A 12,495-nucleotide genomic window follows, 5' to 3' on the forward strand; every position below is an offset into this window, starting at 1 on the left:
GAGGCTGTGCCTTTAATGCTGGAGACCGAACAAGCTGGGGTGCAGATGTGTGTGATTAACTGGGGTTTAATTCCCTCCTGCCCTTGGCCCTTCCACGTGGCTCTTCACCCCCATTTCCTCAGTGCCGTCTCTCCACTTGTGGACACGGAGTCTCGCCAGGTCCCTGGGCATGGTGGGGGGGCTGCACCGCTCTCCCAGAAGGGGCGGGGCCTCAGGCGGAAGGAGGAGCCTGATGCTGCAGCAGCAATTTAAAGGGCCCAGGGCTCCGGTTGCCACTCCCGAATTTCCAGGCCCTGGGGCAGCTGCCCTCCAATCGGCAGGCCTGGCCAGGCAGTTAATCGAGTCTCCTGTGTCCTGGAATGAGGCCGCAAGCTCCCCAGTGTCACCGCTGGCAGACAGTCCCAGAGCTGACTCCTCTGGACTGGAGGCAGCAGGGTCTCAAAATGCAGCCTCGGGCCTGGCTCCTGCTGTAGCACAGAGCTACCCGAGCAGAGAAATTCTGCCACACGTGGATCATGGCCCCTTTATCCCACACTGGAGCCGCCCACCCTGGGCCAAACCAAGCGGTCACTGCTGATGGTGCTGGAGCAAAATGAAAGCCGCTCCAGGGAGCTAGCCAAGGGCCAGGGCCTAGCGGGCTCGGGTGGGTCTAGTAGGGGAGGGAAGCCACAGTGCTGCCCTACACGGGTATTGCCAGGGAGGAGATGGGAGGAAGGCCTAGCCTGGGCTTGTGGGAGTAGCTTCAGAGCAGCAGAGTGTGGGGTCAGCAAAGAGACAGCAGCCTAAATTGGGGTGGGCAGTAGGGATGTGAACTGTACCGGGGGTGCCTAGTGGGTAACGGTGAACCAGTGCCCAGGAGCAGGAGGCCAGGAGCCGGCAGCCCCATGTGGGGATGGCAGAACCTGCCGCCAGCCTCCCCCTTTAATCGGTTAACCCATTAAATGGGATTGTACATCCCTCGTGGGGCGGTAACTTTTTCGGGGGGAGCCACTCCAAGAACCTTGGTCAGTGATCACGGGCCCAACTTTTGTTACATTAATGGAGGAAGCGTGGGGTCTGGGCCGGAGCTTGGCTGCAGGAGGGGTCTGGGCCGGAGCTTGGCTGCAGGAGGGGTCTGGGCTGGAGTTTGGGTGCTGGAGGGGGCTCTGGGTAGAAGAGTGGGGCACAGGAGGGGCATGGAGTCTGGGACGGAGTTGGCGCTGAGGTGCAGGCTCTGGCCCTGGCCAGGAGGTGCGTACACAGGCAGCTGCCGGCCTGCAGCACCAGGGGGCGCTCACGCTGCCTGCCTGCCACGCTGGCCCCACACTGCTCCAAGCTGCCAGAGGCTGTGGGCCTCTGTGCGCTGCCCAGGCCGGCAAGTACTGCCCCTGCAGCTCCTATTGGCTGGTTTCTGGCCAATGGGAGCTATGCGATGGAATGGGGGGGCCGGAACAGCCCACTGAGACCTGCTGCCCCCTCGCCCCACAGGCTGCACGCGGACACATTTGCCAACAGCCTCCCGCCGTGGCACTTCCAAGAGCAGCGTGGCTGAGGCCACCTGAGTGCTCCACGGAGCTATGGGGCCTTTTCCTCCAGCCCCAGCTCAGGAAGTCCTGGCGAGGGGGAGGAAAACACTTGACGTTCTGGAACCAGCCCCCGGGCCATATTTTGCCCACCCTGCTCTACACGTCTGAATGCGCGAGGGTCTCTCCCCTGCCCCACAGCGTGTCGATCACAGCTGGCTGCGCACGGCGCTCGGCTCGTCGCCCCACACCCAGCTCAGCCCTGCCCCTGCCCTCGAAGCAAACAGGCCGACCCACGTTACACAAAACGCCCACAGATGGGAGCTGGTTGCTCGGGGCCAGAGGCTGCATAGTACCACACAGCGACCAGTCTTTTAATGCTCTGCACAAACGAGGCCCCTGTGTTAAATGTCCAGCACGTGAGCAATTAATTCACCGCTGATCCCGACTCCTCATTATTTCCACATTGATCCAGTATGCGAAACACCCAGCCCACGGCCGCAGCCGGGAGTTTAGTGCCCTTCCCGCTGCTGCATCAGCTCCACTTCTGGTACCTCTGTGTCCTCGCCGCACTCGAAGCGCACAAAGTCCACCACCGCCACGCCCTGGGGCTGCACGTACTGGCCCAGGGTGACGCTGGGGTCCAGCAGGAAAGGCTGGGCGAGCATTTTGGTCTCCGTGTCTCCGCCGGGCTCGTCCTCCAGAGATCCCACCGAGAGAGGGGCCATCCCTACAACGTGCTGGCCCAGCCTCCGGCCCAGATCGGCGAGGTTGGACTTGGCGCTCTGCTCCGACGCTTGGCAAATCACTAAGGCGCCGTATTTGCCAAGCGCCATGTTAGCGAGGGCGGGATTATCCACTGGCAGCGCCCCGTGGACGTAAGAGCCGATGTAGTAATTCGCTGGCACGGCCACCCAGGCAGCCCGCTTTAGAGCCATGTTCTCGCCTAGTTTGCCTTTAAAAAAGCCAAAACAAGGACGGGTCTTATTTCCCTTCGAAGATCCAGAGCAGGCGTCGCGTTCGCCGTGGCACTCGGCCCCTCCCCCCACCCATCAGATGTCAGTTTCCTTGGCAATTTTGCTGCTCGAGGACTGTAAGGGTGGAGAGTTGTCTCAATACAGGCCGTAGACCTGGCCCCATGGCAGTCGAACCCCGCCCCGATGTGGAACAGAAAACCCCTCCCCGTAAAACAGCCTGGTTAGCTCCCTGCTTAGTGAAAACGTTAAGTGGCTGCAAAATCCAGTTTAATCAGTTGTCCGGTTAAACCCACGTTTCTCAAACGGTAGGTCCCAACCCCCAGGGGGTCATGAGCAACTTCGAGGGGGGTCGCGGTATCACAAACTTTGAGAACCCCTGGGTTAAACGTTGGGCTTACTCAGTTAACCGCTTACATGGAGGTGAGTTGAGGGCTGCTCCCGCTGGATCTGCCCCACCCCATCCCTGTCACCATGGACAGAGGCTTCTCTGGCCAGGCTGCAGTCCCCCCCCACCCCCGCAGTTTGGTGGGATGCCGCACCAGGCCGGGCCCCTGGTTAACCATATCCAGTAAGCATCACTCACTAAGGGTGATGCTTACCAGTTGACCACTGCCATCCCTACAACATGCTGCACTGCTAAGAGGATGCCCGGCATCAGAAAATGCCCTGTGAAATACTTCACCGAAGTACCAGCGCCGCGTCCCTGCGGGGGTTACAGGGCAGTGCACGGAACTCAGATTTCATGGTCCCCAAGTTAAGCCCCCGGCACAAGCAGTTTCCTTGAGGCTGGAAACAGACACGACTTATGCCCTCAGGACGCGAGATGACAGCTGGAATCTTCCCAGAGAAAGGAGTTTCTCAGTCAGCCCAACTCAAGGCTGGTGGAAGCCACACAATCCCCCTCCCCTCCCAATTTCTATCTTCTAACCAGCATCCGGTACCAGACACTCACCTATAGCTAGAGCTAGCTGGTCACTGAGCAGAGATCCAGCAGGCCCCGTCCGGAGCTGAGAAAGCTCCGCTGCCTTCAGGAAATGCTGAAAGAGACAAGAGAAGCGATAATGCCGCAAGCCACAGGAGTCGAGAAGCGTGCCAGCCCCCACTGGTCACCTCCGATAGATGCCGCACTCGGCGTGGCCCCACACAGCACAGCCAGAGTTAATAGATAGCAATCTATCTATTGACTTTGATCTTTATCTGCTTAGATTTAGCACCCATTCGCCAGATATTTAAAGAAAAAACAGGAAGAGGGGTGGGAGACAGAGCATCATTCTCTCCCCCCGCCCTCCCACCTCCCCGCTTTCCCTTCTCCTATTTATTTCGAGTTTTCAAATCCCCTACTCTTAACTCCAGTCGTCTGAAGAAATGGGCTGTGCCCACAAAAGATCATGATCCCATCTACATGTTTTGTTAGTCTATAAAGTGCTACCAGGCCATTTGTTGTAATTTTCTAGTGTACACTAGTCCTCAGGCGACGTTCAAACTTTTGCTGACATGGCTACGTTGGTTAAGGGTGAACGTGGGGGGGGGAGAACACACCGCCTAGACAACACAGTTGTAACATCAAAGCCACCGGCGTAAATACACAACTGTGCTACTAAAGTGCTTTTGTCAGCTTATGGTGCGTCTCCACTAGGGGGCGCTGCTGGAATAGCTATATTGGCCATGGTGCATAGAAAAGGCCAACATGTCTGGGGTTCCATGACATTATGGGAGGGAAAGCACCTATAAAAGATAGAGGGGGGCAGATGCAGGAGGCTTATAAGTACCTTAGACAGGTCTCTCTCACCTTGACATACGTGGTTAGCTGGTTCTTAACACCTTGATGGTGGAACATTGTCCCAGTTGCTGCTTGTTGAACCAACTGTTGAAACTTGACATTTCGGGCCACAAAGTCGGTCTCACAGTTCACCTGGTGCAGAGAAACAGCGGATTGTTCCGAAGTCGTGGTCTGAGACCTGCCCTGCCGCTTTTAGGATGGGCGTTATGCCAGTCAGAGCTGTCGCCAGGGATGTCAGCAACTCGACAAGACAAAAATTAGCCCCCCCAGTTTTTCAGAACAGGAAAAGCCTGTGGCTAGGACTATTCCCTTTAGGGTTTGTTCCCCTTTCTGCTGTTAAAAGGAATCCATTTCCTGTCATCTATATCACACGGGCCATGATTTGACTAGACAAATTTGTCTGTGATAGTTTCAACTCCCAGCTGCAAGTTTGAACATAAGCACACAGGCCGGCTCAAGGGATCAGGAAGCTAGTAGGTTAATACAAATCCCTCCCTCCCACGAGCCAAGCGAAAGCATCTCACACAGGCACACAGAGGAGTTTACCTCCACCATCACCGCTGTGTTCCCCTCCTGCAGCAGCCCAATAAGGCCCTCTTTTGTCTTCCTGTCTTGCAGTTTGGAAGCTTTGCTCCATCCCTCCTTCTGGGCCTGCTCGTGCAGCCAGGCTTCTGCCTTTGAAGACAAAACCATGAAGATGAGCCAAATAAAAGCCTCACCTAAGTTTTGTAACACTCAGTGGGAAACAGCAACCTCATGGGAAAGACCACAACGGTCAGATCATATCCCAACAAGGTTCCAAAAAACCCAAGAAACTGACACCAACATAATGACACTGACCGACCATGCGGTGCAGCCACATTTGGGATGACGATCTGTAGGGCTGCTGGAGCCACACTGGTCCCAGAATAGGAAAGACAAGATAGGCAAAGTAGTATATTTTATTGGGCCAGTTTTTGTTGATGAAAGGTACAAACTCTTGAGCCACACAGAGCTGCTCTTTCGGTCTGGGGAAGAAAGCAGAGCGTTTGAGCTAAATACAAGTTGGGATAGATTGTTATGCAGGAGTCATGCATGTTGGATGTGGTCACTTGAAATGGAATAACCGGGGGTTAGATTCGTATGCGTCAAGAATTTGAGGTGGGCAATTGAGGGGTAGCCAGCAGTGAGGTGTGTTACAAATTGTTGTAATGACCCACAAAACACGCTTTCCTGCTAAGTCCACGGCTTTGGGTTGCAAGCAGAGTTATGAACTTAAGTTCCCAGTCTTGTCTTTTGAAGGTGTTGCGCAGTTTGCTCTTGAGGACAGCAATGAAAGATCAGATATGGAATACAGCCTCTCTCCAACTTACGAACCGGTTACGGACCAAGCAATTGGTCATAACTCGGTTTGTTTGTAAGTCAGACCCCACAGAGTTACACGCGACCACACTGTTCGTAAGCGCGGATCGCATTCGTAACTCGGGGTCCGCCATTTACGACAGTTTTGGTTGTAACTGCGAACGGTCGTAAGTCGACCGTTCGCAACTTGGGGACTGGCTATGATTGCTTTGAAACGTATTCACCCACAGGTGCTATGGCGCTTTTGTCTTTCACCATTTTTCCGGGCGAGTTCATTCAAGAGCTGAGTAATTGCTTTCACCCATATAATTGCTAGTGGGATATTTGATGCACTGGCTGAGGTACAGCACATGTTGCAGCAGGCTAGGACCTATGAAACTTGAAAGGTATGTTGGGGGAGTTGATCCTTGATCCTTGTAGCAGTAGAGATGTGTCTACAAGTTTCACATCTGCTCTGGCAAGGCTGGTGCTGCTTTGAGCTGGTGCATCCTGATCTGTGGGAAGCCTGCTTCTGATTATGAGTTTTGCGAGGTTGGAGTTGTCTGAAGGCCAGAAGGCAGAGATCAGGAAATTTCTCTCAAGATGTGGTCTTCATCATGTATGGGTGATATTTGTTTGATTATACTTTTTAGGGGTCCGGTGTGGGGCGGTAGGCGACAACTACGGGTGTGTGGCCAGTGGGTTTCTTTTTCTTGTATGGACATAGGTTCTCGCAGGTATTTGGGTGGCAAATGATCTACGTTGCCGGCAGAGTGTCCGGCTGTGTCTAGACTGGCCAGTTTTTCCAGAAAATCAGCCGCTTTTCCAGAAAAACTTGCCAGCTGTCTACACTGGCCGCTTGAATTTCTGCAAAAGCACTGACTTCCTACTGTAAGAAATCAGTGTTTTAAGCGGAAATACTATGCTGCTCCCGTTCGGGCAAAAGTCCTTTTGCGCAAAAGGGCCAGTGTAGACAGCTCAGATTTGTTTTTCGCAAAAGAACCCCGGTCGTGAAAATGGCGATCGGTGCTTTTTTGCGGAAAAGTGCGTCTAGATTGGCACGGACGCTTTTCCGCAAAAAGTGCTTTTGCGGAAAAGCATCTGTGCCAACCTAGACGCTCTTTTCCGAAAATGCTTTTAACGGAAAACTTTTCCGTTAAAAGCATTTCCGGAAAATCATGCCAGTCTAGACGTAGCCTCCTTGTTAGCAAAGACAACTAAGTATGTGTATATCCCAGACTTGCTCTTTGGAGCAAATTCCAGGGTAGCTGAATGCCTGGCTGTAATTAACAGATTTTTTGGTGTCTCTGGATTGCTTTCGATTGCTGGAGTTAAGTGTGGTAATCAATGGCTTCTTGTTCGTAGGGTTCCAATGTTGAAGCTCATTGTGTCCAGGAAGCTGATGTCGGTGTGAGGATGTTCTAAAGAGACTTTCACGGATGGGTGGTGGTTGAGGAAATTGAGGGAATTTAGATCTTTTACCCAAAGAATGAAAATATCATTGAAATACGTCAGGCAAAAAACTATGTTGCATTGTTTCAGAATTTTTTCCTTAACGTGGTCCATGAAGGATCATGGGGAGCTACACAGTTACCCTGTTTGGACAAAATGTTTGTGGTTAAATGTGATGTTCTTGGGGGTGAAGATGACATGGAAGAGTTTAGCAATGGGGCTAGGGTGGATTTCCAAGCATTGTACATTATCTTGTATGTACAAGAGATGTTTTCTTTCTGACCTGCTGCTGCTGAGCTACTTATGCCTCGAAAGCAAGAAGTCAAATCTCCCATGCGTCTTTCAGTGTCAGCATGCACAGCTATAGAGATCATAACACCATCCAGCCCTTTTTAAAAATTAAGCCTCTGATGATCAGTTCCTCTAGGCTAGGAGAACACTCAACATAATTACTATGATACATAATTAGACCTATTGCCTTGGTATCTATGCCCCATCTCCGTTAATATGGACGGAGGTAAGATAAACCATTCAGTTTTAACTATATCCTTCCTTTTGTTTTCTACACCTGAATGCAGTCCCTTCTTCCTAAGAGAAGGAGCTCCAATCTCAACTCATTCACGCTGACGTTTTGAAAGGAGCCCACAGGCATTCGGCACCCAAACCCCCACTGAAATTCACTCCACCGTCAGGGTGACATTCCAGTAGCTCTCACCTGCTTGGGGTTGCCCCTGAACTTCTCTAAGGCTTTCTTGCAATTCAGGAAGGAATAACCGGTTTTCTTCCTTAGCGTCACCAGCAGCTCCTTATCCGCCGCCAAGGCGCGGAGGCCAGCGTGAAAGAGACAAACCAGCTGCTGGGAAACGACCTATGCGGGGGGGGGGGGAGAGAGGATAAAGTTGAAGTCGCACACGGGAGGCCCACGACGTGCTAAAGGGGCAAGGATCTAGGGCTGTAAAGGGCCAACCAGTAGCCCCATAAGGATGCCCCGTTACTAGCATCCTTACCAGGGTAACCAGCAGGGGGGGGGGGGCTGTTCTGTCCAGACCCATTATCTCAGCACTAACCTAGTGCCCCCCCTTCCTGACCCCCCCCCCCAATGTTCCCAGAGCCCCACGCTCCTCCCCCCCACTGAGGGTTTGTGCGCAGGCGCGGCGGGGGGGCGGGGCTCCGCGCCCCACGGGGAAAGAGCCCCCCCCACGGGGAAAGGGCCCCCCCCAGGCTCGGGAGGGCGGAAGCCCGGGGGGGGTCCCAGACATCCTGCCCCCCCCCCCCGGGGGCTGGGATAGAAGGGAGGGGCTCAGGTCAGCTCCTGGGGGGGCGCCCCCCCCTCACCGGCCACGGCCGGGCCCCCCCGCGCAGGGGGCCCCTCAGCACCGCCCTCTGCATCCCGCTGCCTGCCGGGGCCGGCCGCCGCGGCGCGCACCTTAGACGTCACGCCGCGCGCAGCCTATAGGGGCGGGGAGAGGCAAGCCGCGCCGCCCGAGGCGCGTGCGCAGGAGGCTCCGCCCCCGCCTCCCTCCGCGCGCCCTGACGCCCTCGCGGAGCCGATTGGCCGGTCGCGGCGACTGATGACGGCGGCGGCAGCAGCAGCCAATGGCAGGGAGGCGGGGGAAGGAACGAGACGTTTCATTGGCTGTCCCTGTCTAGCCTGTGAACAGCAGTTCCCTTGCAGCCAGGAGGGCTCTCCCTGAGCATGCCGGGAAACTGGAGGACTTGCTCTTCAGTGCAGCCCCTCACCTTGCTGTGCCACTCTGGTGGGGCAAAGGGACCCCAGTCTGCCCCCCCCCCCCACTTGCCCAATGAGAATTTCTCCAGCCTGGGGAGGGGGGTCCAAACCAGATACACACGTTGCACAGTGCAAATCGGGCATGTCTACACCGCCCCACATTTCGAAATTACGTGCTATTTCCAGCCATCCCTGATCCCTCGTGCTGCGAGATTCACCGGGATGGCGAAATAGCACGCCCCTTATTTCCAAACAATATTTCCAAATGACCAGTTGCTTGTGATGATTCAGGGTAGCTATCTCAGAAATAGCTGTGCCATGTAGACGTAGCCTTGGGTTTCAGAGCCTAGCAAAACAGTGTGGGTGTACAAATAGGTTTTCTAGTCAGTTTGATTTTAACTCCCCCCCCCCCTTACCACAATTCTCAAGGAGGAATGACACATGAAATCCACCTTTAATTCAAATAGGAAAGTTATCAAATATATATGTATATGTAGCCAAATGACAGAAATAAGGCACTGTGGTGTCTCTTAAGAGACATTTAATGCTGTTGGCGGTTGCTTCAAGTCACTTGGCCTCCTTCAAGGGCAGAAAGCCTTTTGGTTTGGAAGGCCAGAGTCCCAGGGATGGGCTCAAAATGTAGCCATCCTCTTAAAGATCTTTGTTTTTAGAACTTCCAAGGATAGCCAGAAACTCTGTCTCCCTCTGTATCTAGGTCTGGAATCCAGCATCTCTTCTCAGATTTGGGGTGGGGTGGTTGCTACCATCTTGGCTGCGTATTGCTGGCTGAAAGGAAGAATCCTGTCCAAATGCATCCTCCCCGTGTGCGACATTTTGGCTGCTGGTGGCTCACTCAGATTGTAGCATGGGTGCAGCTCTCAGTTGGGAAAAACCAAAGGCCACGTTGTGTCCATGGGTGAAAGGTCTGCCCCAACTTCAGCTATTCTGCTTGCTGGTGACTCTATATATGTTAATGTTCTCAGTTTCATCTCTATAGGCCAGTTCTGAGGTGAAGTGCTCTGGGAGCAGCCCATCATAGAACACAGCCGTGCTGTGCTCCTGACGCATTTTGGAAGACAGGTAGATGGTTGAATGCGGGCCACACAGGTGCCGGAGAGTCCTGATGAGCATGGGGTACGTGTCTTTCAGGTAGACGATGTCTGCACCCAGGATGAAGTCGTAGTCCCGCAGGAACTCCTCGTGGTTCAAACCCCATGTCAGAGCACAAACTCTGGCCCGAGCTAAATGCTCTGCAGGCACATTCCTACGGACGTTCTCCTGTATCTGCTTCAAAGCCAGTGGGAGATCTGTGAGTGTTACATCTCCTCCTGGAAAAGACAAGAGCAACCCAGAAGGTGTCGGTGTTGCTTAGCAGGAAAATCCAGCTCTCCTAGGATGCATCATCAGGATGTTACATGATTTTCTGCAGCCCCCTGGATCCATTACCATGCAATAGATCCATTTGTCTCATCTCCAGCCTGTCTATACATCCTGGCTAATGCAGAGGTACAGGCTGTACAGGTAGGACCTCCTTGGTCCGGCATGCTCAGAACCTGGGCAGTCCTGAACCTTGGAGATTGCCGGATATGGGGAGGTCAAGGCTTCCCTGCTGGTTGTCAGTCCCACTCCCACGTTACCCCCAGCCCTGTTAGGACTGTGCTCCCACCTGGGGATGGGGCTGTGCTCCCCACTGCACTGGGAGCGCCAGGCCCCGCCGCCTCCAGCCCCAGCTGTGCTCTCCATTTACGTTGACCCACTGCAACCAGGGCTACACTCCCCGTTGGGGGCTCAGCCCATGAATCTGGTCAGCTGGGACCCTCTAATCATATAATACTAGAACTGGAAGGGACCTTGAGAGATCATCAAGTCTAGTCCCCTGCCCTCATGGCAGGACCAAGCACCGTCTAGATCACCCCTGACAGGTGTCTGTCTAACCTGCTCTTAAATATCTCCAGTGCTGGAGATTCTACAACCTCCCTAGGCAATTTATTCCAGTGCTTAACCACCCTGAATGGGAGAACGTTTTTCCTTATGTCCAACCTAAACCTCCCTTGCTGCAGTTTAAGCCCATTGCTTCTTGCCCTATCATCAGAGGCCAAGGAGAACAATTCCCCTCCCCCCCCCCCCCCCCCCCCCCGATACCCTTTTAGACACCTGAAAACTGCAATCATGTCCCCTCTCGGTCTTCTCTTTTCCAAACTAAATAAGCCCAATTCCTTCAGCCTTCCCTCCAATTTCTCTGCATCTTTCTTGAAATGTGGCACCCAGAACTGGATGCAATACTCCAACTGAGGCCTAATCAGTGCAGAGTAGAGCGGAAGAACGACTTCTCATGCCTTGCTCACAACACTCCTGTTAATGCATCCCAGAATCATGCTTGCTTTTTTTGTGTGTGTGCAAAAAATCCAGCACTATTTGTGGTCCTGCTGGACCACGGATGTTGGTGGGCCAGAGTCCTGGATTTTAGAGGTTTAACCTGTACTAAATAGGGGGCAATGTAAAAGCAGACACTGCCCTTGGGCTTCCACTAAGTTGCTGATGCGGTCTTTAGATGACCCAAACTGGGCACGCCTGTGAGCCATTGCCAGCAGGTCAGCTACAAAACCTTGATAGGCTTCTCTTGATCGGGAGTTGAGAAATGCCACAGACCAGATGCATCGCTCTGCCATCACCCCCCTCCCTCGCATCCCTCTCCTCCACACAATGTGTCAGCTCCACGGGCCAGCAACTTACATACCCAGCAGGGTGGCAAGGATACCCACGATGCCCGTCCCGGCGCCCAGCTCAATCACCGTCTTGCCCCAGAAGCTGAGTTTCTGCTCCTCAAAATATTTACACAGAGTCAGAGCCTTCGGCAGAGGGGAGAACAGAGATCCAGATGGAGAGCAAGGCCAGCCAGGGAGACACAGGGCAGGAGAGCAAAAGCATAAGGGAAAGAGAGGCACTTTAGGGAGAAACTTCCTCTAGAGGTTGGTTATATCCGCAGCAACCTGTGACAGGGCGTCTTGCCCCTGCCTCTGATGTACTGGCCATGGACAAAGCTGGGACTCTGAACTAGATGGGGACTGATCTTCCCTGGAAGCGCCTAAAATGGAGGGAGGGGTTTGCAGCTGGAGAATAGGAATTTTGTGACTGGGGAAACAATTAAGAGGAGGCAGGTTCCCAAGGGCAGGGCCCTATGCAGAGAGCCCCCACTTTAGCTGAGCCACCGGCCGCTCATCATGGAGCACCAGGGTGTCCGGATCACACATGATCTGCTGAGCCACCAGCCCCTGCACCATGGTCTCTGGGGTGCCCCATCTCCGCAGCTGGGGGTTTCCAGCCCACTCCCCACATTCTCGCACCCCCCCCCCCGCTTTGCTAGACAGCCTAATGTTACTCCCCCTTGTCTCCCCCCTTTGCCCCAGGACCTCAGCTCCCCCCAGATCCTTCTCACCTCCCGCCCCATCCCTCCCCTGCCCCCCAGCCCGCCCCCTCACCGCCTCCCAGACGGGCGCCGCCACCCCCAGCCGGGCCCCGTGGTGCTGGGCGATGGTCAGCACGTGGCCGCAGAAGCCGTAGCGCGTCTCCTCGGGGAAGGCGTCGGCGAAGAGCCCGAGCTCCCGGGGGAACACGGCTTCCAGCCCCTCGGGGCCGGCTCCCGGCGGCTCCCGGCCGGCGCCCGCCCCGCCCCGCTCCACGTGGCAGAAAGGCGGCTGCCTGGGAGCAGCCATCTTGCAGAAGGCGCCCCCGCCC

The 12,495-nt window shown here is 54.6% G+C and overlaps 1 protein-coding gene across 3 annotated transcripts; it reads right to left on the bottom strand.

The window, feature by feature from the left end:
* Nucleotides 1–1,827: 1,827 nt before the first annotated feature.
* On the bottom strand, nucleotides 1,828–12,495 carry EEF1AKMT3 (EEF1A lysine methyltransferase 3). Of its 3 annotated transcripts, none has more exons than XM_075901723.1 (6): nucleotides 12,240–12,488; nucleotides 7,747–7,899; nucleotides 4,806–4,934; nucleotides 4,269–4,391; nucleotides 3,432–3,516; nucleotides 1,828–2,457 (listed from the first exon to the last, which is right to left on the bottom strand). In XM_075901723.1, the coding sequence occupies exons 1-6, from the start codon at nucleotides 12,471–12,473 to the stop codon at nucleotides 2,015–2,017; spliced, it is 1,167 nt and encodes a 388-aa protein (XP_075757838.1). In that variant the 5' UTR covers nucleotides 12,474–12,488; the 3' UTR covers nucleotides 1,828–2,014. The 3 variants fall into 3 exon arrangements, with proteins under 3 accessions (XP_075757838.1, XP_075757836.1, XP_075757837.1); XM_075901721.1 differs by lacking the exon at nucleotides 12,240–12,488 and adding an exon at nucleotides 8,367–8,522; XM_075901722.1 differs by lacking the exons at nucleotides 1,828–2,457; nucleotides 3,432–3,516; nucleotides 4,269–4,391; nucleotides 4,806–4,934; nucleotides 7,747–7,899 and adding exons at nucleotides 9,196–10,088; nucleotides 11,498–11,609 and having other exon boundaries at nucleotides 12,240–12,495.

This window comes from Pelodiscus sinensis, chromosome 19, assembly GCF_049634645.1.
Source record: "Pelodiscus sinensis isolate JC-2024 chromosome 19, ASM4963464v1, whole genome shotgun sequence".
NCBI classification, from domain to species: domain Eukaryota; kingdom Metazoa; phylum Chordata; order Testudines; family Trionychidae; genus Pelodiscus; species Pelodiscus sinensis.

Excerpts from the sequence above, each read along its gene's own strand:
- EEF1AKMT3 (XM_075901723.1), bottom strand. The coding sequence starts at position 12,473 with ATGGCTGCTCCCAGGCAGCCGCCTTTCTGCCACGTGGAGCGGGGCGGG. Across the intron at positions 7,900-12,239 it reads CGGCGCCCGTCTGGGAGGCG|GTCGTTTCCCAGCAGCTGGT; the intron begins GTGAGGGGGCGG and ends CCCCCCGCATAG. Across the intron at positions 3,517-4,268 it reads AGCTAACCACGTATGTCAAG|CATTTCCTGAAGGCAGCGGA; the intron begins GTGAGAGAGACC and ends TGTCTCTTTCAG.